The following is a 20859-nucleotide window of genomic DNA, read 5'->3' as shown; positions in this document are numbered from 1 at the left end:
CCGAGCAGGGAGCCCAATGCAGGGCTCAATCCCAGGACCCTGGGATCATGACCTGAGCCAAAGGCAGATGCTTAACAGCTGAGCCACCCAGGTGCCCCTTAACTCACATTTTAAAATAGCATGTATTTTATAAACTCAGCATTGTGTATTTTATTGTATTTTTGAAAACTGGCAATTCACCGATAGCATATTTTAACTCAGTATCAAAATAATGTCTATCTAAATGCTCTGATTTCAATGTCACAGAAGTTAGTATACTCTTTCTCTAATCCAAAAACTCTTAAACAGTAACAATCTTTTCATTATTAGAGACCAGCTATAAAGTCTACACAAGCTCTTAAACTTTGTATAATGTGCCTGATTCACCTATTAAAAAAAAAAAAGTTTTCCTGGGACACGTGGGTGGCTCAGTCAGTTAAGCATCCAACTCTTGATCCTGGCTCAGGCGTGATCTCAGGGTCATGAGCTTGAGCCCCATGTTGGGCTCTGTGCTGGGCATGGAGCCTACAAAAGATTCTCTTTTGGGGCACCTGGGCAGCTCATTGGTTAAGCGTCTGTCTTCAGCTCAAGTCATGATCTCAGGGTCCTGGGGTGGAGTCCTGCATCAGGCTTCCCTGCTCATCAGGGAGTCCGCTTTTTCCTCTCCCTCTGCCCCTCCCTCCCTGCTCTCGTCCTCTCTCTCTAAAAAATAAATAAAATCTTTAAAAACAAAGAAAAAAGAAAAAGAAGATTCTCTCTCTCCCTCTCTCTCAGCCCTCCCCCTACCCTGGTCCTTCTTTCTCTCAAAAAAAAAAAAAAGAAAAGAAAAAAGAAATAAATAAAAAAGTTTTCCTAAGTTCCAATGATAAATCTGTTCAATTTTTTTTTAAATCTGTTCTATTTTAAAGAAAACAATGAGAAGTGTGATACTATATGCAGTGTTACAAATCATCATACTTTGATTTCTTTTACTCACCTTGTGTTTTTTTATAGCTTCTCTCTCACTACTTTGCCTATCTTTCTTATCAGGAAAAAGGAATTCCTCATCTCCTTCAACAAATGCATATGGATCAATTTTAGATTCTTGCTCTGCATCAGATGCTATTGCTGAAAGATACTGATTTTTAATTTGATATTGCTGTACTAATTCATCAGAAACTTTTAAAGGTTTCTTACATTGCACCATTAACCTGCATTAAAAAAAAAAACAAAATCAGAAAATTCATTGTATTTATTTTCTATAAAAGCAGAAAAAAATACAATATGACTTAAGAATCATAAAGTTTTCAGAATTATTTAGAGATGATCTAACCTGCAATCTTTCATTTTATAAATGAAGAAACTGAAGCATAGAAAGGTTATGTGACTTAACTAAATCATACTTCAAATTTAGCAATAGAAAAATGAAGCTAAAATCTAGGCCTCCTTCTCTATATGTTCTTTCCACCAAAATATACTATCTTTTGGTAATCCACTCTGTTCGCAAATCCTCAAATGCATTAACTTGTTCAAATCCATTCACTTTCTGAAAGGGACTCTTTAAACTGAAACTGCTCCAGGACAGAACTCTCAAAATGTGGACTATATGGTGAGACAAATTTTATACAATTTATACATTTATACAATGAAAGTGATTATCCTTTTCCTACTGCATGAGTGGATAAAGTTATAAAATTTTTAAGACCTGACTTGTGTTTCATAAAAGTAACATTATAACTATTAATTCTGACAAGAGGTTTTATAATGGCAAGTTTCAGCGCAAGTACGCTAGAGGTTTTTTTTGATCACGTTGGAAAAATCTACTTTTATGTTATCAGCCTTATGGTTTCACATGGTGACTAATAAACATGTTTCTCTGTACTCTCCTAAAATAACCAATAAAATGATGGACAATAGAACAAGAGAGGAAACAACAGTGAAGTTGGAAAGACCAGAGAAACCAACAGACCAGAGAAAGTTGAAATCTAAGTTAAAAGAAAGAAGCCACAACAAGCTGATCTGCACCACCAGAATCCTGGAAAGCATCAGGACTTTTCTGTATCTGAAGACCAGGGTGCTTGGTGAGTGTGAATACTGAATGATTTGATTTTCGTTTGTATCGGACACTTTTTTGACTCCCAAATTCATGTTCTCTCTGGTTTGTAAAGCTGAGTTTCCCATGCTGCCAGAAAGCAGCAGCTAGGCTTGTAGTCAGACCGTGGTCAAAAATCCTACAAGGACTGTTTTATTCTGAATAAAAACTAAAGCCCTTGTAATATCCTACCAAAGCTTTCCATGATCTTTCTCCTCTTTTTCTCTCCAACTTCATCTTCCGTTATTTTACTCCTTCCTCTCTCACTCTGCTTCCAAGAACTTTCTTAACGTTCCTCAAATAGGCCAGATACACTGCTGGCTGTTCCCTTTGTTTGGAGCATTCTTTCTCCAAATATCAGCATGGCCATCTCCCTCACTTCCTAAAAGTTTTTGTTTAAATGTCACCTTATGTATGAATCCTTATTTAAAACTGCAAAATGCCCAACTGCCTCAACACTGAACCCCCTTGCCCTGCTCTATTTTTCCATCCATAGCACTTATCTTTTAACATACTTCTATAACTTGCTTATGTTCATAGCTGACTGTCACTCTCAGTAGAATATAAGCCCCTAAATGATGGGTATCTTGTCTTTGTTCACTGAATTATCCCAAATGCCTAGAACAGCCCCTTGCACGTAAAAGTTACTCAATACATATTTCCTAAATGAATATGTCAAATGTAAAAGCCACATAGGATAGAGATGTTGTGGTTGCACTAATAATCCTAAAATACAGTATCTTGTACTTTGAAATACGCCATCTTTATTCATCAGAAAGTGATACTGCTAACACTTACCTGTCCTAAAATTTAAGACAAAAAATCCTAAGAGACGTAGATTTGGGAATGACGAAGGCATATGCTAGCTCATAAAATCTCTGAGAGGGATGTATCTTTAAATCTATTCACCAATGCCCAGCACTAGAAGCACTCTATAAACTAAGGCTAAAACAGAGGCCATCAAGAAGATATTTTCTGAACCTGCTACCGAATATCATACATGCCATTTTTATTCCCAATATGCCCTAGATTTATTCCCAAAACTAAAATCCCAAATCTACAAAAACTTTCTTCCATGAGAACATGGTGCTACCTAGTCAATAGGGATACATTTTACTATTAATTGTTAGAATAGGGCACCTGGGTGGCTCAGTCAGTTAAGTGTCTGCCTTCAGCTCAGGTCATGATCCCCTATCCGTCTCCCTGCTCCCTGGGGAGCCTGCTTCTCCCTGCCCCCACCCCTGCTCATGCTCTCTCTCTCATATAAATAAATAAAAATCTTTTTAAAAAAACCAAAAAACCCACAACTGTTAGAGTGGTTCTGTTCTATAAATGAACATTTATTTCTTAAAAGTAGCTTTATATCTTACCATGTTAGACCCTAAATAACTGTTTTTTTTTTTGAACTATTAGATTCTAACATAAATACTTTCAAAACAGTTTTTCCATCTACTTTGACATAGCTTTAATACTTAAAGTAACCTTAGATAGGAAATGAAGGGTATGCTCTCTGACTTTGATGTGCAAATTATGCAGAAATCAATGGTTTGCTAAGTAATATAGCAAAGTTAGGGCTGGACAGATTTTAAGTACGTATATTCAAATAACTATTCATAGGGGAAAAGTGTAAGATCCCACTCCCCCTCCCCACCACCAACCTGAAAGACACTACTAGTCTGTGTAGGGCTGAATAAAACAACTCTGTTTTTCATATTAAGTTGTCCTCTGACAGAAGCAGGAAAACTGCCACACTGTTTACACAGGTAGTTAAACTAGTGTGCAGTAACATTAAAAAGACCAATGCTACTGCATAGGGCTCTATGAAGAATAAAAATGAGTAAACCAAATGCAGTGCCTAAAGACAACTTGTTATTTTATTGAATGGTTCTCACAAACATTGGGATATGCAAAGAATTTAAATGTAGTTAATAAAAGAGCATCAAGTCACAACAAGTTTTAAAATATAAATTATTTACATTACACATCCTTCTATATTTAAAAATGATAAGAATAGAAAAAATTGTGATTTTTAAAAGATGCCAGATTAAAAACTCAGTTATTTCATCACTATCCAATTATATAGTATACACATACTTTTGTGAAACAGTAATAACACCTCCCCTTTTCTAAAAGAAACTTTCACATATAGCCAAATGGTTAACTACAGAATAGTTTCAATCAGATATAAAGCTAAATACAGACAAACTGGAAGAGGATTAGGTACAGCCATGAACAGGAAGCTTTGCAAAGCCCAAAGCAAATTGAAATTACTTTTATATTTTTCATTAACTGTATCTCTTTCCTTTTACTATGATAACAGTAACATTCTACCTAAAAATAATAATATGTATATATTTTAAAAGATTTATTTATTTGAGAGAGACAGAGAGAACGCCTGTGCACGTGAGCAGGGGGAGGGGCAGAGGGAGATGAAGAGAATCTCAAGCAGACTCCCCACTGAGCATGGAGCCTGATGAGGGGCTTGATCTCACCACCCTGAGAGATCATGACCTGAGCCAAAATCAGGAGTCAAGACACTTAAATTGACTGAGCCACCCAGATGCCCCTCCTGAAATACAGTTGTAGAGAATTTAACATAGCTTAGAGTAGCACATGCTTTTAGGCCTTTATTCAATAAAAATCTTTCCAGACAAGATAGGACAGTATTTTAGGACTGACAATTATAAAAGGAGATAAGCTATAGGAGATGTTAAGGAACAAATGAATTCAATAAATGTTAAGAATTCTCTATTTTCTTTCTATAGCCTTTCTAATACCATCTCCAATATTCAGAATCAATCCTTAAACTGAGTCAAGCTTGCTGTCAAAAGTATAGCTTTATTGTATTAAGATATCAAATAAGATTTACTTAAAAGATTTAGAATACAGTAAATCAAAGGTTTGTTTCATCATAGACTTCTATGAAACAAAATAATGAGAAACTAACTTTTAGAGGTTAAATAACACACTCTATAAACTATTTAATATATATAATAAAAATTGGGTATATCACTAATACAACATAGGAGCTAGTTCTACCAACGAACGCTATGGTTAAAATATCCTGATGTATGTAGCCTGACTACCAAACATAATACAAATACGCTCAAGTATAGTTCTTCCTTGCTCAGGGTTTAGAAATTTTTCCCTCTGAATCAGAAGACTATTTTAAGCAATCACAAATACTACTAGAACTAAGTGCTAAACCCTTGAAAAATGGTATTAAAAAACTGTAATGTTTCTTTGCAGAAATTTTGCTACTTTTAAAACTTAAAAGGTCTTAAAAGCCACTCTTCCAAAATAGGTGCCATCACTAATAGAGAAACTAAAAATAACAAGAAGCAAAAAGAGGATAGCCACGGGTGTGTATATCCTGTATGTAGGATATGCTATGCACCACCCCAACGTCTCTCTCCTCGAACAAATTCTAAGAAATTAATAAAGGAATTTTGCTTTAAAGTAGTTGCTGAAAAATATGGCATCAACTGCTGCACACTGACAGAGTCTGAGAATAGGGGAGGTGCTTAGAAATGATGAATCCTATTACTCTGTACTAGTTAGGCAGCCAACACCACCTAAAATTAATTAGAAAAACCAAGAGTATTGCTTTCTTTTGTTTATCCACCTATCACGGAAGCACACTGCCACCCTTTAACAGCAATCAATGGAAAACTTAATTTACACCAAATGGAAATTGAGTTTTCACTTAATATAAATGAAAGACGTCCAAATCTCTCCTTCATCACTTTCTAAAAAGACACACACCTGTAAAAGTCAATTTTTATTTAAAAAATGTTTCTTTTTAAATTTCTACTGATACATTCTTGCCCCCCTTTGCCTCGATATTACTCCAACTGGGTTAATGTAAGTTTTCTTCTAGGCTTCAGACACAACTGCCTGACTGAATCTTTAAGCAGGCTCCTAAAACTGAATTCACAAATTTACAATGTATGTGTATTACAAGCACATAGTTAAAAGTCATATTGTACACAAAGGCATAACTGAGACATTTAAATTTCCCAATCCCTCTCCTTCAAGATAACAAGGGATTACAGTTTCTTTCGCTTTAAAAAATTACAAAAATTAAGTTTAAGATTTAGTCTAAATTAAGTAAAAAAGTAGAAAAGTAGCATTCAAACCTGTTTTTCCTCCTCTTTCCCTCATAAAGTAAATACGCTGGTCTTTAACTCTTCTGTTACTCCCCTACTTTACTATTCAATGGGCCGTAAAGTTCTTTAGTCTACTCTACATCCACAAAATCCACACATCCCTAACAATCTCTTTCTGATTTTCCTTGGGCCCTCAATCACCTTATATCTGAGCTAGTCAAGATGTCCAAACTGATGTCCTTTCAAAAATATCTATCTCTTCATTTAAATAATCTTTCAATAATGGTACTTGGTTAATATTTCTAAAATCCTTATTTTCTAAAAACCCTGTTATTTTATCTACCTCAAAAAAGCTTCCAACAGTGTCCCTATCAGCTCAAGGATAATACATAATACATAAGCTTATAAGCAATATTTTGCTGTTCTGTTATATAGCCCTACCCCCACCTTTCAGGTCTCCTTTCTCATCATGACATACCAAACTAGTAAGCAACACCAGATAATCTATCCATACCAAACTACATAAAACTTCTGGATCTTCATAAAAGCAATTAAATTATTCTTTACTCTGGTTCTCCACCCCTAATATATTTTATGTATACTTCTATCAGAGAATTTAAGGTTATTTTCCATTAGATTACAATTTCATTTAGGGCCAAACCAAATTTATTTTATACTCTGACAGTGCCTTACGGCATCTTGTATATTAGAGAAACTTCAGTTTTATTCAAACAGAGAAAATCTATCTTTGAGGAGTATGAATTTAAAAAGAAAGATAATGTTTCTAAGGGTGAAAGAATACAGGAGTTACAGGAGCCCCCTAATTAACTGCCATATATTTAAATACACTTTCAAAACTCAGAGAGTATGGAAAAAGATTAGAAATTTACAATGTCTAATAAGAATTCAGAAATTTACTTATATTAAAAATCTAGGCTTCTGAATGGATTACTCTGACTAGAAAAGATCATATTATAGCTTTAAAGCAACCCAATGCTTCTAGAAAAAATTTAAGATTGTTTAAATACCATTGAGAGACTATTAATTCATAGAATTTATTTTAATGACAGGGGATATCATCTGACTGATGAGCCTCACGACATCCTATCTCAAGTAACATTAATAACAGAACCAGAATCACTAAGTTATCCAAACAAGATCCTTTTAACATATGAAAACAAAACAAAACAAAACAAAACTTTAGCTTTAGCATAATGCAAACCCTAAAGCCCATGCCAGGTATTTTACTTGGGGAATCTCCCTAGTAAAACTAATCAGTAAACAGGTTTGGCCTATCTAATTAAGTAATTTATTCTAGAGTTCAAATTTCTCTTAAAAATGATTCATGATATTAAAGCACCTCAACACTATTAACATTTTGGGCTTTGCTGTTAGGGACTGTGCCATATATATATATATATATCCTACCATATATATATATATATATGGGCTTTGCTGTTAGGGACTGTGCCATATATATATATGGCATATATATATACATATGGTAGGATATTTAGCAGCATCCCTGGCCTCCACCTACCAAAGAGCGTCACCCCCCCCCCCAAGCTGTGACAATCTAAACGGTCTTTTAACACTGCCAAATGTCATGGGAAGGCATGAGTGGGGGAGTAAGAAACTGCCCCAGTTGAGAACTACAGCCACAGAATAGTTAACTACAAAAGGAAAGAATCATCCAGATGATTAAAACATAACACCAAAAAACTTCTAACCTATCAAGTATAGAACAATTATATTCCATAAATATTTTAATTCATATTTCAAGCAGCTGAGTGTTGACTTTTTTGTGGTATTTTTCATATTCTAATCTACTATAATAATAAAAAGGATTCTATCTAAAAGTAAATTGTGACACAATACACATTTTAGTAATGAAACCAAAACAATACTCGCATGAGACACAGAATTAAAAAAAAAAACAAAACAAAACCTTTTATTCAGTCTTTTCCTTTCTTTTTATGAAGAAAAAAAATGGTGACCAGGAACAGAAGCATGTTATTTTCTTAATTTACATAATCATGACCCAGCACCATTCTACTCTGCATGCTACCTTTCTACATTATGCTTCTTCATTCTCATTCATATTCAGTGAGAAAAATGTCAAATAATTTCAGAACAGATTCTAAGGTTAAACTGTATTAACTTCTAAGAGACCTTCATTTCACTTACAGATGTTCATGCACACAAGTAGCTAATACACTTATTTAAAGTTATGGCTAGGACTCTTGGATCTTATGAATATGATGTGCCCATAAAAACTCACCCTTTAAGTTTGTAAAACTAAAAATATTCATAATGCTACATTTTATATACATTAAATAAGAAAATATAATCTAGAGAGAAAACAAGTTCTAGAATCACAAAGTAACCCTAGGGCCATACTGTTGTTTCATTTATCCAAACATTTGCTGAATGTCTACTATGGACCCAGAATCGTTCTACAGGTGTGTGTATGTGTCTGTGTGTGTATGCGAGAGGAACATAGCAGTAAACAAGACATAGAGTCCTTGCCCTCATAAAGTTTACATTTTAATAGGGAAAAGATCATTAACAAATACATAATGTAATTTCAGATGATCTATATAAAGAAAAAATGAAAGCGGTGTACAAGATAGGTAGTGATCTGGGGAGGGAAGAAAAGCCATAGTTTAGATAAAATGGTCAGGAAAATACCTCCTGAGAAGGTAACTTTTCAGCAGGGCTAAATAAGAAGGGGTGAGCTGTTTCCCCATCTGTAATACAATTCTAAAGGCCATTAGGAATGAGCTTGGCTTTCTGAAGAAACAGCAAGAAAGCTGATGGAAAGAAAGAAGGAACCAAACAGGAGAGTAGTAAAAATAAGACTGAAGAACTAGCTAGGCAGGAACTGGGTAGAATATTACAGATGAGGAAAAAGAGTTTGGATTTTATTCTGAATGTAAAGGGAAACTCCTCAAGGGTTTTAAGCAAATGAGTAACGTAACATTTAACTTATAATGATCACTTTACTGTGTACAGAATATATGTAGAGAAGTACAGAAACAGAGAGACCAACAGTAGTTTCAGACAACAGTTGAGGACTTTTATATTACATCCAGCACAAGTAAGACTAAGATCCTTTGAGACTTGTTACCAAGGCATCAATTGCTTTCAAGAGTCCTCCTAACTATTAAATAAGCTAGTTTTCTTCCATGATCATAAGGGTATCCTAAAGTCCCTAAATTTCAAATCCAGATTAATTTTAATTAAAAAACAATACTAGAATACTTTTAAGATTCAAAGAGCTAGATAAGGCACACAGGTTTGTTTACTAAAATAATTAGAAATATTAGAAGAAAATAAATCTTTAACAGTAGGGAAAATGAGAGAGGCTACAAATTGGCCATTTTACTTAGTCTCAGGGAAGCTCAAAATCAACAAAACACAGCAGAGAAAGGTCATGGCCTAGAATATGCAAGAGGGGACTACAGGCAACCTATATAAACAACAAGAGAGCCAAACTGCCCCAAAAAATCAGAGAAAATTTGGACCTGTATCTCTAGACAGAATTGAAAAATAAGAGCTGAAAATGGAGGGAAAAGAAGAGTTCCTTCTATAAGAAAAATGAGTATTCTCTTCTTGGGTGAAGACCCAAGATCTGACATCCTCTTCATTCTGGAATTTTAGGTACCAGGCCTCCCTTCCAAGTCATCCCCAACATGGTTATCATAAAGCAGTGTACAGAACTGATACATAGTATATACTAAATTATTTACTGAATGAGTAAGGCCTGCCAATCAGCTCCCCTATTCCTTCATTCTAAAATGTGTATGAAGAGGGGCACATAGGTGGCTGAGCCAGTTAAGTGTCTGACTCTTGATTTCAGCTCAGGTCATGATCTCAGGATTGTTAGATTGAGCTCCCCCCACCACAACGTTGGGCTTGGGCATCACACTGAGCATGGAACCTGCTTAAGATTCTCTCTTCCTCTCCCCCCACCATTTTCTCCCCCTCCCTCTTTTTCTCTCTCCTTCTCTTCACTCTCCCTCAAAAAAAAAAAAAGTGAATGAAGTAATTATAAAAAAAAGTGATGAGAAGCAGCATAGTAAAAAGATGAAAATAAAGTAATTCTAAAAAATTACAGAACATTAAACAAGGGGATGCTATTTTTTAAAAAATTTAGAAATAAGAAAACATGAGCAACAAATATTAAGACTTCAAGAAAGAGCTGGAAGAAATTTGAGGAATCCCTTTCGAATACAAAGGAAAAAAAATAGACAGAAAATGAGAGAAAATACAGAAACTCAACATATGAATCACAGAGGTTACAAAGAGAACGGGTAAAAAATGCAGATATTATCCAAGAAGAGAACTTCCCGGGACAAAAAAAAAAGACTTCAAACTGAACCAGCCCACTGCAAATGCCCAATACAAAGACTAAACAAAAGATCACTATACCTGCACATGCTCTTGTGAAATTTTAGAATTCTAAGCTAAAGAGAAGACCCTAAATACTTTTGCTGACAACGGACTAACAGAGAAGAAATACAATCTTTGCACGCTACTTGGTCTTGCACTGGTCAGAAGACAGTTTTAATGAATATAATGGTGTTTTGTTGGTTGATTTTCACCTTTTAGAAAATCTATAGAAAAAATGCAAAAGACTTACTGGACAGAATATAAATGTAATCAGAATAACATAGTAAAGGAAGACCCAAAAAAGTTTCCCACCCAAAGTATGCCACACATAAAGTGGACAAAGGCAATCCACAGAATGGAGGAAGATAACTGTAACACATGTAACTAATGTAAGATTAATAGCCAGAACACGCAAAGAATTGGGGGGAAAAAGGAAAAATAAGACTAAAAAATATGATATGCAGACAGTTCACAGAAGCAATCTAAATGTCCAATGAACATTTTAAATAATGCTTAATCTTGCTAGGAATCTGGAAAACATGCATTAAGACAATAAGATGCCAATCTGCACATAGAAGATTAACTAAATTGAAAGTCTCATAATACCAAACACTAGAGGAAAAACACCATTCTCACACTCTGCTGGTTGATAAGGATGTAAAATGGTATAGGTGGAGAGCAAACCTGGCAATCACCATTAATGCAGAATATGGGCATACCCTCAGGCCCAGCAATTCCATTTTTAGATGTACTCCCTAGAGAAATCTTATACAAATACACAAGGAAATATGCACAATTCCACTTATATAACTGGAGAAAACTGAAAATAACCAACATGTCCATCTTTAGGAAAGTAGATAAATTATGTATTATTCATAACAAAGAAACACTATAAAGCAATTAAAATGAATTAACTAGAGCTACATGTCTAAAAACATGTATAGAAATGATATAAATACCAAATTTAGGACAGAGGAAGGAAAAATGGAGGAAGAAAAATAGTACAGAGGGGTTCTAATTATATGCAAAAAAACTTAAGTTGGTTGATGGATAAGTGCTATTATTTTCTCCACTTTTTTGTGACTAATATTTCATAATAAAGAGGTTCCCTGAGGAAAAAAACACTGTAAAGAAGTTATGTAAAACTAATATTTAAAAGATTTATTATTATAAATCCTACCCTGAAACCAATTCTGGAGTCTTGGTATTAAGAACTTACATCATTTCTACCCTTAAATTATAAATAGTGACTATTAAAAAAATACATACTCTGTAACTGATGTTACACTTTCCTGTCCAAAAGGTCCAACTGGATCATCCTTGAATTTATCACTTGGAAGCTGAGGTGGTAAAAACTCTACATCTTTTTTCTTTGGGACCTTGTAATACTTCCAGGCTATATTAGCTTCATCTTCTTCCAAGTTTACTGCTGTACCAACATACATTGTAGGTTCTACAGCTTCCTGGAATTGAGCTGGGAAAGACTGGGATAAACTGTCTATCCTATCTTCCATTGGTTTAGAAGGAACCAAGGGATCTGGTGTTGGCATTTGATAAAAATGTTGACTTTGAGGAGTTGAAGGTGTTTTAGTCACTCCTTCATCAACCACGTCACATGGGTGAGGACTAAGTGGAGGTGGCTGAGGTGAATTTGCCATTTCGGTGCCATGCAACTGAGGAGTCTTTGCTACATCATTAGTTCGGATGTTTGAAAATCTCACTTGACTATCTGGAGCGGAGATCACAAGTCTTTGGCTAGCTGAATCTGTATCCATGCCAACATCATCACTAACAGATACACGATGGTGAAAAGGAGTCAAGGGGCGTTTCTGTGGTTTTTCACTCTTTTCTTGTTTTTCATTGGTCTTGTGCTTAGGAAGTACTTGCTGTTGCTGATTTAAAGATGGTGCCTGTCCTTGTTGTCCAGGATTTCTTGGTTTGAGATTTTTGTGCCTAAAAAGTTAAAAGAAATGTTTAACTTTTATAGTATCACTATTACATCAAAGTACACAAGTTAACACTACTAAACAATTCATATATTTGGTTTTTTACATATAAGTCTAAAAGTAAATGATTTGAATTTACATGGAAAAAATACTTTGTTCAGCAACCTAAAATTAAGAACTGCAGAATGATTCATAACAGCCTTTGCTCATTTAATAGCTATATGATCTTCTGTTCATTTAATAGCTATGTGGTCAGATAACCAAACATGGTTTACCTTATGTAACCTAAACATTTCAGTATCTGAATAAATAGAGCTAAAATTCTAGTTATTTTAAGATAATAAAGTATAGAAAGATCTGAAATCCATTCATTCACAAATGTACCTGATATTTCAGAACAATAGCCTGGGTGAGCGCAATCATCATCTACAATCCTATAGCAACCCGCCAAAAAACTTATTGTACAGAAATGAAGTTATATCATTCTGGATAGCACTGCAACTGTCCGATGGACTCCACACAGTATATCTACCTTCCTTCTCCCAAGGCTTACCACTACAGAAAGAATCAGCTAACTAGAAAAGAAAATGCCTAAAAGAATTATTTTCCTCATATTGTGAAGCAATTCTGAAACTGAAAACTTAAAACTATACACCTAAAAACCTAGTAATTGAACTTCAGAGTTTAACATTTAAATGTAGTAAAAATACTGTGCACCTTAAGATTTCTAAACTCAGCTGACAGTGATATATACAACATTTTTTTTTAAACTGAGAAACAAGGCAAAAATGTGGAGGGACATGAAGTAAAAGCATTCAGTATTCACTAGATTTTTTAAGTTTTCTTTTAAAATCTACTTTATTAATGGTTTTGTTATATCAGAAATAACAAAAAAGAGTATGCAAATGCAATTGTAGGTAGTTAGTTTTTTGAAGAACCCTCTCTATTGAGGGAACATGCTGAACATCCTTCTGTACAGAGTCTAGGACACATGCATGGGGGAAAAAAGCATGAAAGTTATCAAAGAAAACTGGAATTATGTCAAAAAGACACAGGAAAAATCCACCATTAACCTGATAACAAAATCAAAGAAATCAAAGAAAAGGAAATCATAGAACAATATCCCTCAAGAATATAAATCATTAACAAAATATTAGCAATCCAATAATATATAAAAGGATAATACATCATGAGCAAATGATATCTGTCCCAGGAATATAAAGTATAACAGTCAATAGAATTCAATATTATTCATCACATTAACAGAATAACAGAGAAAACCATATAATTATCTCTGTAAGTACAGAAAAACATATGGCAAAATTCAACACATAATTCATTACAAAAAGACTCAAAATGCAGACTAAAAATCTGACAAAGGACATGTATGAAAAACAACTAATATCATACTAAATGATAAAAGACTAAATAATTCATCCCTAAAAATGGCAACAAAGCAAAAATATTAACCCAACATTTCTATTCAATAATTGTATTGAAAGTTTCAGCCAATGTAATAAGAAAGAGATTAGAGATTTCAAAGAAAGAAGAAAAACTGTCTTTATTCATAGTAAATATGGTAAACTTTACAAGGAGGGGTCAGGCTGATCATCACCTTCTCAATCTCAACCCATTATTAAAAGTGGAACAACAAGACATTTGTCTTCTGATGTGACACAATACAAAGCAACACTGCACCACCTACGAAGTATTCTCGTCAAAAATACTGAACCTGAGGGATGCCTCAGGGGCTCAGTTGGTTGAGCATCTGACCCTTGATTTCAGCTCAGGTCATCATCTCAGGGTCCTGGGACTGAGCACGGTGGAAGGGTCTGCGTGCTGGATGTGGAGCCCGCTTAAGATTCTCTCTCTCCCTCCCCCCACCCATGGCTCAGGTGTGTGCTCTCTCTCCCAAAAATAAAATTAAAAAATAAAATTTAAAAATTAAAAAAACTGAACATGAATGCATTAAGCCTCTAAATCAGCACTGTCCAACAAAACTTTCTGTAATGACGGAAATGTTCTTTAAGTGGCTACTGAGGACCTGATAGGTGGCTAGTTCAACTGAGAAACTGAATTTTCAAGTGTATTTAAATCCAAATATTTTACATAGCCACTAGTGGTTACTAACATAGCTAGAACTGGACAGCACAGCTCTAGAACTAATTTCCATTTACAGAAATGCAAGGGATAAAGGAAGAAATTAAAGGACACTAAAAGAACAAGTTACAATATATGACAAATTGAGATATCCAGAATGTGGAACATTCCACAGCATAACTGACACAGCTTCTCCAACTAAGTCCATGTCATAAAAATGGGGTAGGGGATTACAAAAGAGACCTAGAAGACTTAACAACCAAATCTATACTCCTTGTCCAGGTCCTTGTCAAACAAACCAACTACAAAAAGACATTTCTGAGACAAATCTGTATAAGGTATGAGATGATACTAATAAAATACTATTCTTTTTATTAGGTGTGATAATGGAATTATAGTTATGTAAGAAAATGATAAAACAAAATTAAAATATTAGAGTTGCATACTGAAGAAGTGAAATGATATTTATGATTTGCTTTAAAAATCGTCAGCAAGGTACACCTGGGTGGCTCAGTCAGTTAGGCACCTGCCTTTGGCTCAGGTCATGATCTCAGGGTCCTGGGATCGAACCCCTCATTGGGCTCCCTGCTCAGTGGGGAGCCTGCTTCTCCCTCTCCCTCTGCCCCTCCCTCCTGCTCATGGTCTGTCTCTCACTCTCTCAAATAAATAAACAAAATCTCTAAAAAAAAAAAAAGTCTTCAGCAAGAGTGCAGCATAGGGGAATACCCAAATAAAGTACTATACCTTCACAGTATTATGGAGTAGTATAAACTTAAAAGAAACAAAGAGTTGGGTCTGTATGTGCTAACATAGAAAAATACCCACGATTACCGTTTATCAAAATAAGCAAGTTGCAGAACAGTATACATAGCATGATTCCATTCGTATGAAAGAAAGCAGGCAGAGCTATATACATATATAGGAGAGGGAACTCAGCTTTTTAATTTTATTTCATGTGCATTATATGAATTATTCAAATTTAGCATTTAAAAATTTTTTATAAAAAATTGGTCATTAAAAAACAAGCAGTAGTTTATTCCAACGTAGAATAATCCCTTCTCTGATCATCCTGTCTGAATACTTTCAATGACAAGGCCCACATTACCTTATAAGGAAAGGCATCCATCCCATTATTAAATAGCTCCAGTTGTTAAAAAATAGTTTTTTAAAAAATATTTTATTTATTTGTCAGAGAGAGAGAAAGAAAGCACAAGCAGGGGGAGAGGAGAGGGAGAAGGAGAAGCAGCCTCCCCACTGAGCAGGGAGCCTGATGTGGGATGCAATCCCAGGACCCTGAGATGACCTGAGCCGAAGGTTGACACTTAACCGACTGAGCCACCTAGGTGTATTTTAGTGTTAACATCTGAAATTCATTGTATCACTTTCTATTTATATAGCTTGCTAAGTGCTAATTTTCTTAAGAACACTCTATCACACTAAAGCTTAATTTCAATAAATATGCAGTATTTAATTTTATTAATAACTGAAAAAAGCCAATGAAAACAATTTTATGCTTTTCACTTACTCTAGTAGCAAAAAAATAATTTTACGGACCGTTCTCAGATAGTGAAAGCACAAGAAAAACCAGTACTTCTATATATAAAAAGTGGGAGTAAAACTGGTAGGATCTTTTTGAATTCACAAGTACTTAAATAGCCCCCTCTCCCACAACTCTGTATCACATCACCCACCTAATTTTTTTCCTTCTTAGCACTCATCACTCTTAAAATCTAAAAAGATTAAAAATTCTTTTTTTTTTTTAATTATCATCTACCCCATCCGTGCACAGGCTTCATAATAGCAGGAGCCTTATTCACTAGTGTATCTGAGCCTAGGACACCTATCATAAATTAAGTGTTCAAAAATATCTAATAAATAATTGACAGCCACAGAAGTATTATCTTTTTTTAAGTAAATACAAACAAAAACTTTTGGAAACAACCTATTTGTCCATCAAACCCAGAATGATTACATACACTATGGTACTTCTATTCAGTGGAATACCAAGACGTTTTTAAAGATAATATGGCAGATCTACAAGTAATTAAATGGAAAGATCTAAGGCACATTAAATGAAAAATTTAGGCTGTCAAATATACCCGTATTATATTTTTGTGTTGAGAGGAAAAACACATACAAAAAACTACAGAAAAACTATGGAAAGATAATACCTAATTGGCAAGCAGTCAATTCTAGGGAAAGGTAGTAGCATTTGGAAAGAGACTGAGAGTGGTCAAGGATAACGTCAGCTCTATTTATATAATTTAAATCTTCAAATCATACGTTACATACTCATGCAAACTGCTTATGTAACTATGCAGTTTTTTTCAAATTGATTTCTAAGAGAAATCAACGTATCAGTCAGGGTCCAGTCCTGTCTCACGTAGAGGAAATCTACTATAGAGAATCAGTTACAAAAAACAGAGGAACATGAGGCATCTCAAAGACTACCAATAGCAGAGAGCTTCCATGACTTCTTGAACTAAAAGGGCAGTAAAATGAAATAGTATCACCAGATCAAACAAGCTTGGGATGGTGTTAGAACCATAGTGGGATCTGTTCAGTGGTAATCTGGACCACGGAAGAAGGGGCCATTAATAGGACACAGAACTACTTCCGGAGTTGGCTCAAAAAAGGGGTGGAGAAATACACTGGCTTCCTTCCTCATCTCGTCAACCAATCTTCTGTTAGCACCTAACAGAGCCAAACCCAGAAAGCAACTGGGTCTAGCCAAATCATCATGTTGTACACTTTAAACTCTCACAATGCTATTTATCAATTATACCTCAATAAAGCTTGGGGGGGGGGACAACAAGCACATGTAGAAAGCAAAGGAGCCTAGGAAATGTAATCCCCTGCAATACAGAACAGAGTAGGGAAAAGGCAAAGACAGATTTGACAGCAAACTGGCTGACTATCACAGTTAAGTTATCAATGTGTGCCCTACTTCCTATATTCTATGGCAGCAGATGATACACATAGTGGCTCAACATCTATTTTAGGCCTTATTTAAGAATTAAATAAGAGAAACTGATTTGAGGGAAGTGGAGGAGGAATTAGAAGTACAAAATTCAATAATGGAAAAAAAAAGTAAATGATCAGAAACTCTGTATTTCCTAGAGGAGCAAATATACCAAAATAAGTCACATGTATAGATTATACAAAATTTCATTGTATCAAATCTCTCTATACCTGGGAGGAATTTCTGGATATACGAGACACAGTAAGTTTTGAAAAACAAAAGTTCAGCTTAGAAACCAAGAATTTAAACTTAAACGTATGTTTACCAATATGCATTTTGAGGGTCTTCCTCTAAAACCATTTTAGGGGCGCCCGAGTGGCTCAGTCAGTTAAGCGTCTGCCTTCAGCTAAGGTCATGATCTCAAGGTCCTGGGATCAAGCCCTGCATCGGGCTCCCTGCACACCGGGGAGCTTGCTTCTCCTCTCCCTCTGCCGCTCCCCCTGCTCACTCTCACTCTAATAAATAAATAAAATCTTAAAAATAAATAAATAAAACCATTTTAAACAAATATACTTAAAAGTTTCATCTTTCAAGACGAATAAAGCAAAAATCTAGGTAGGGAACTAAAAAAGAAGAGCCGCTTGATAAAAACGTCAATATATGGAAAGAAAAGCCTAATTTCATTTAAGCATTCTACTGGTCTGAGACTAGGAACTGGCAAACTTTTTCTGTAAAGGACAGATGGTAAATATTTTAGGCTCTGGAGGCCATACAGTCTGTGTCACAACTACTCAACTCTGTGAAAGCAGCCACAGTTGACATGTAAATGAACAGATGTGACTCTGTTCCAATAAATCTTATGGACATTAAAATTTGAATTTCATGTAAGTTTCACATGCCACAAAATATTCTTCTTTGATTTCTTCCAACTATTTAAAAATGTAAAAGGCATTTTCAGCTCACAGGCCATATGAAAACAGGCAGTGAGCCAATTTTGGCCAATGGATCATAGCTGCTGATCTCTGGTCTCAGACAAATAACATTATGGAGCTCTATATTTGAAGATTAAGTCTGGGTCTGCCCGTCCAAGTGGCTATGGTGTTAAACTATTTTAAACTATTGAACAAGAGCTAATCTATCTATATTTTTATTCCAATCTATCAGCAACAGACAAGTTTTTAACACAGTTGTCAGACTTTAAAAAATTATAGTCTCTAATAGAAGAATCTATGTAGATACATCTAACCTATGCAAAAAAACAAACCAGAACAAGTTGAGAGTCTGTTACCATTCTCTCTCTTTTTTAAGATTTTGAGAGAGAGAAAGAAAGAGAGTGAGTGAGCATGCACAAGCAGGGGTTGAGGCAGAGGGAGAAGCAGACCCCCAGCTGAGCAGGGAACTCAATGCGGGGCTCGATCCCAGGACCCCGGGATCATGACCTGAGCTGAAGGCAGCCGCTTAACCGACTGAGCCACCCCGGTGCCCCTCTGTCGCTGTATTCAATCAAACAAAGCTAATGTAAGAAAAACCTTGGCCCTAACATACAGGCACTCCAGTCCTTTGGCTCACATCTGCGACCAAAGAGTAACCAACTGTTAGCTCACAAGTTCTGGTAAGGGATGTTAGTGCCATTATTTGTTTACAAAATTGCAAAAGCATATGATCTACCTTTCATTTTAGAATAAAATAATAAACTCTAGGCAATATAATCTGAATGCTTCTGATAACCAAATCTCAAAGTCTCCAACACAGAAATAAAATTGCCAAAAGAATTTCAAGTTCATCCATTCTTCTATTAATCTTTAACCAATGTAGTCTATTAGAAAGTTTGTATTTTAACAGTGCAGCTTCAAACCCTTGTAGAATCATACTTTCTGAATCTTATTTCAACATTTCACCTGCCGTTTGCCCAAAAGGATGTTATAAGAAACTGCTGCGCAAAACCTAATACCATATTTACTATAAAAAGGATTGCAGAAATTTTCACCTAGTGTATGTCACCTTTTTATGAGAACCTATGGGAGAAATTTCTCAGGCACTGTGCCATCTGTGAACTCTTTTCTCAAGAGACTTGTGTACCATTTAACTTATAGATACTATACATACTATAATCCGGGATAAAATTCTCTTTTATTTAGTTGTAAAACCAAGCCTTCACAGTTCAGCTCTGGTAACTGTGTAAAGACTATGGCATACATTGTAGGTACTTCTATAATCAGCTCCAAGTCACTGAATTTTTTTTCCCTCAAATTTTCTTTTGAAAAAAAATCCTCACACATTGTGCTTAGGTCTCACTTTGAGCTAGCTTACCTAAGTATTCAACAGCATAAGAAGCTATCACACACACGTATACAGACACCAATCAACTGGGAAAAAAAACAAAACTACCTCAAACAGCTGCAATTTGTTCTTTGTGTGGCTTCAACAAAATCCCAGGATGCTACTTTATCAGGTATCTCTTCTTCAGATAGACCACCTGATGAAGCTGAATATTTCCTCCTAAGATTTGAAATTAGAAAATTCTTTAGAATTCATAAGGTTTTCTAGAACCATGAATTAAACATTAAAATTGAAGTTCAAAAATCAGATTTATAAAGTCATACAAATGACTATATATACTTAAAATATCTCTGTACAAGTAACTACCGACACGCAATATTTTAAACTCGAAAATGAAATTACATACTTGTTCTGTGCTCTGTTCATATTGCATTCTTGCCAAACTCTATCCACCACATGATTTGCTAATTTTCTGGGTATTTTCCCACCATGGTGGCTAGTACTATCAGAGTTGAAGCCATCAGATACTGAAGAAAATTTGACCCACTTCTGGGCGGACTGAGGATCAACTGAAAACAAAAAAGAATAGGCTATAGAACGAAATAAATCAATCAGAGAAAGACAATTATCATATGATCTCACTCATACGTGGAATCTGAGAAACAAGGCAGAGGATCATAGGGGAAGAGAGGAAAAAATGAACAAGATGAAACCAGAGAGGGAGACAAACCATAAGAGACTCTTAATCTCAGGAAACAAACTGAAGGTTGCTGGAATGGAGGGGTGTGGGAGGGATGGGGTGGCTGGGTGATGGACAATGGGGGGGGTATGTGTTTTGGTGAGCACTGTGTATTGTGTAAGACTGATGAATCACAGACCTGTACCCCTGAAACAAATAATACATTATATGTTAATTTTAAAAAAAAGAGAAAGAAGAAAAAAAAGAGTAGGCTATAGAAGAAAAAAAGTACATTTAAAGTAACATTATTTGTGTTTGGGTTTTTCTTTTTGTTTTTT

The 20859-nt window shown here is 35.1% G+C and overlaps 1 protein-coding gene across 3 annotated transcripts in view; it reads right to left on the bottom strand.

Moving 5' to 3' along the window:
- Window positions 1-20859, bottom strand: part of MED13 (mediator complex subunit 13) — a 269001-nt gene that overhangs the window by 41422 nt on the left and 206720 nt on the right. For all 3 annotated transcript variants that reach the window (XM_087854559.1, XM_087854560.1, XM_045773567.2), the window contains 4 exons: window positions 20249-20411; window positions 19951-20061; window positions 11824-12507; window positions 956-1169 (listed from right to left, as the gene is read on the bottom strand). In XM_087854559.1, the coding sequence (XP_087710685.1) occupies window positions 956-1169; window positions 11824-12507; window positions 19951-20061; window positions 20249-20411 (1172 nt within the window). The remainder of the gene's footprint in view (window positions 1-955; window positions 1170-11823; window positions 12508-19950; window positions 20062-20248; window positions 20412-20859) is intronic.

This window comes from Ursus americanus, chromosome 23 (genome assembly GCF_024610735.1).
Source record: "Ursus americanus isolate L20-20 chromosome 23, mUrsAme1.1.p, whole genome shotgun sequence".
NCBI classification, from domain to species: domain Eukaryota; kingdom Metazoa; phylum Chordata; class Mammalia; order Carnivora; family Ursidae; genus Ursus; species Ursus americanus.
This window is presented reverse-complemented; position numbering and strand designations above follow the sequence as displayed.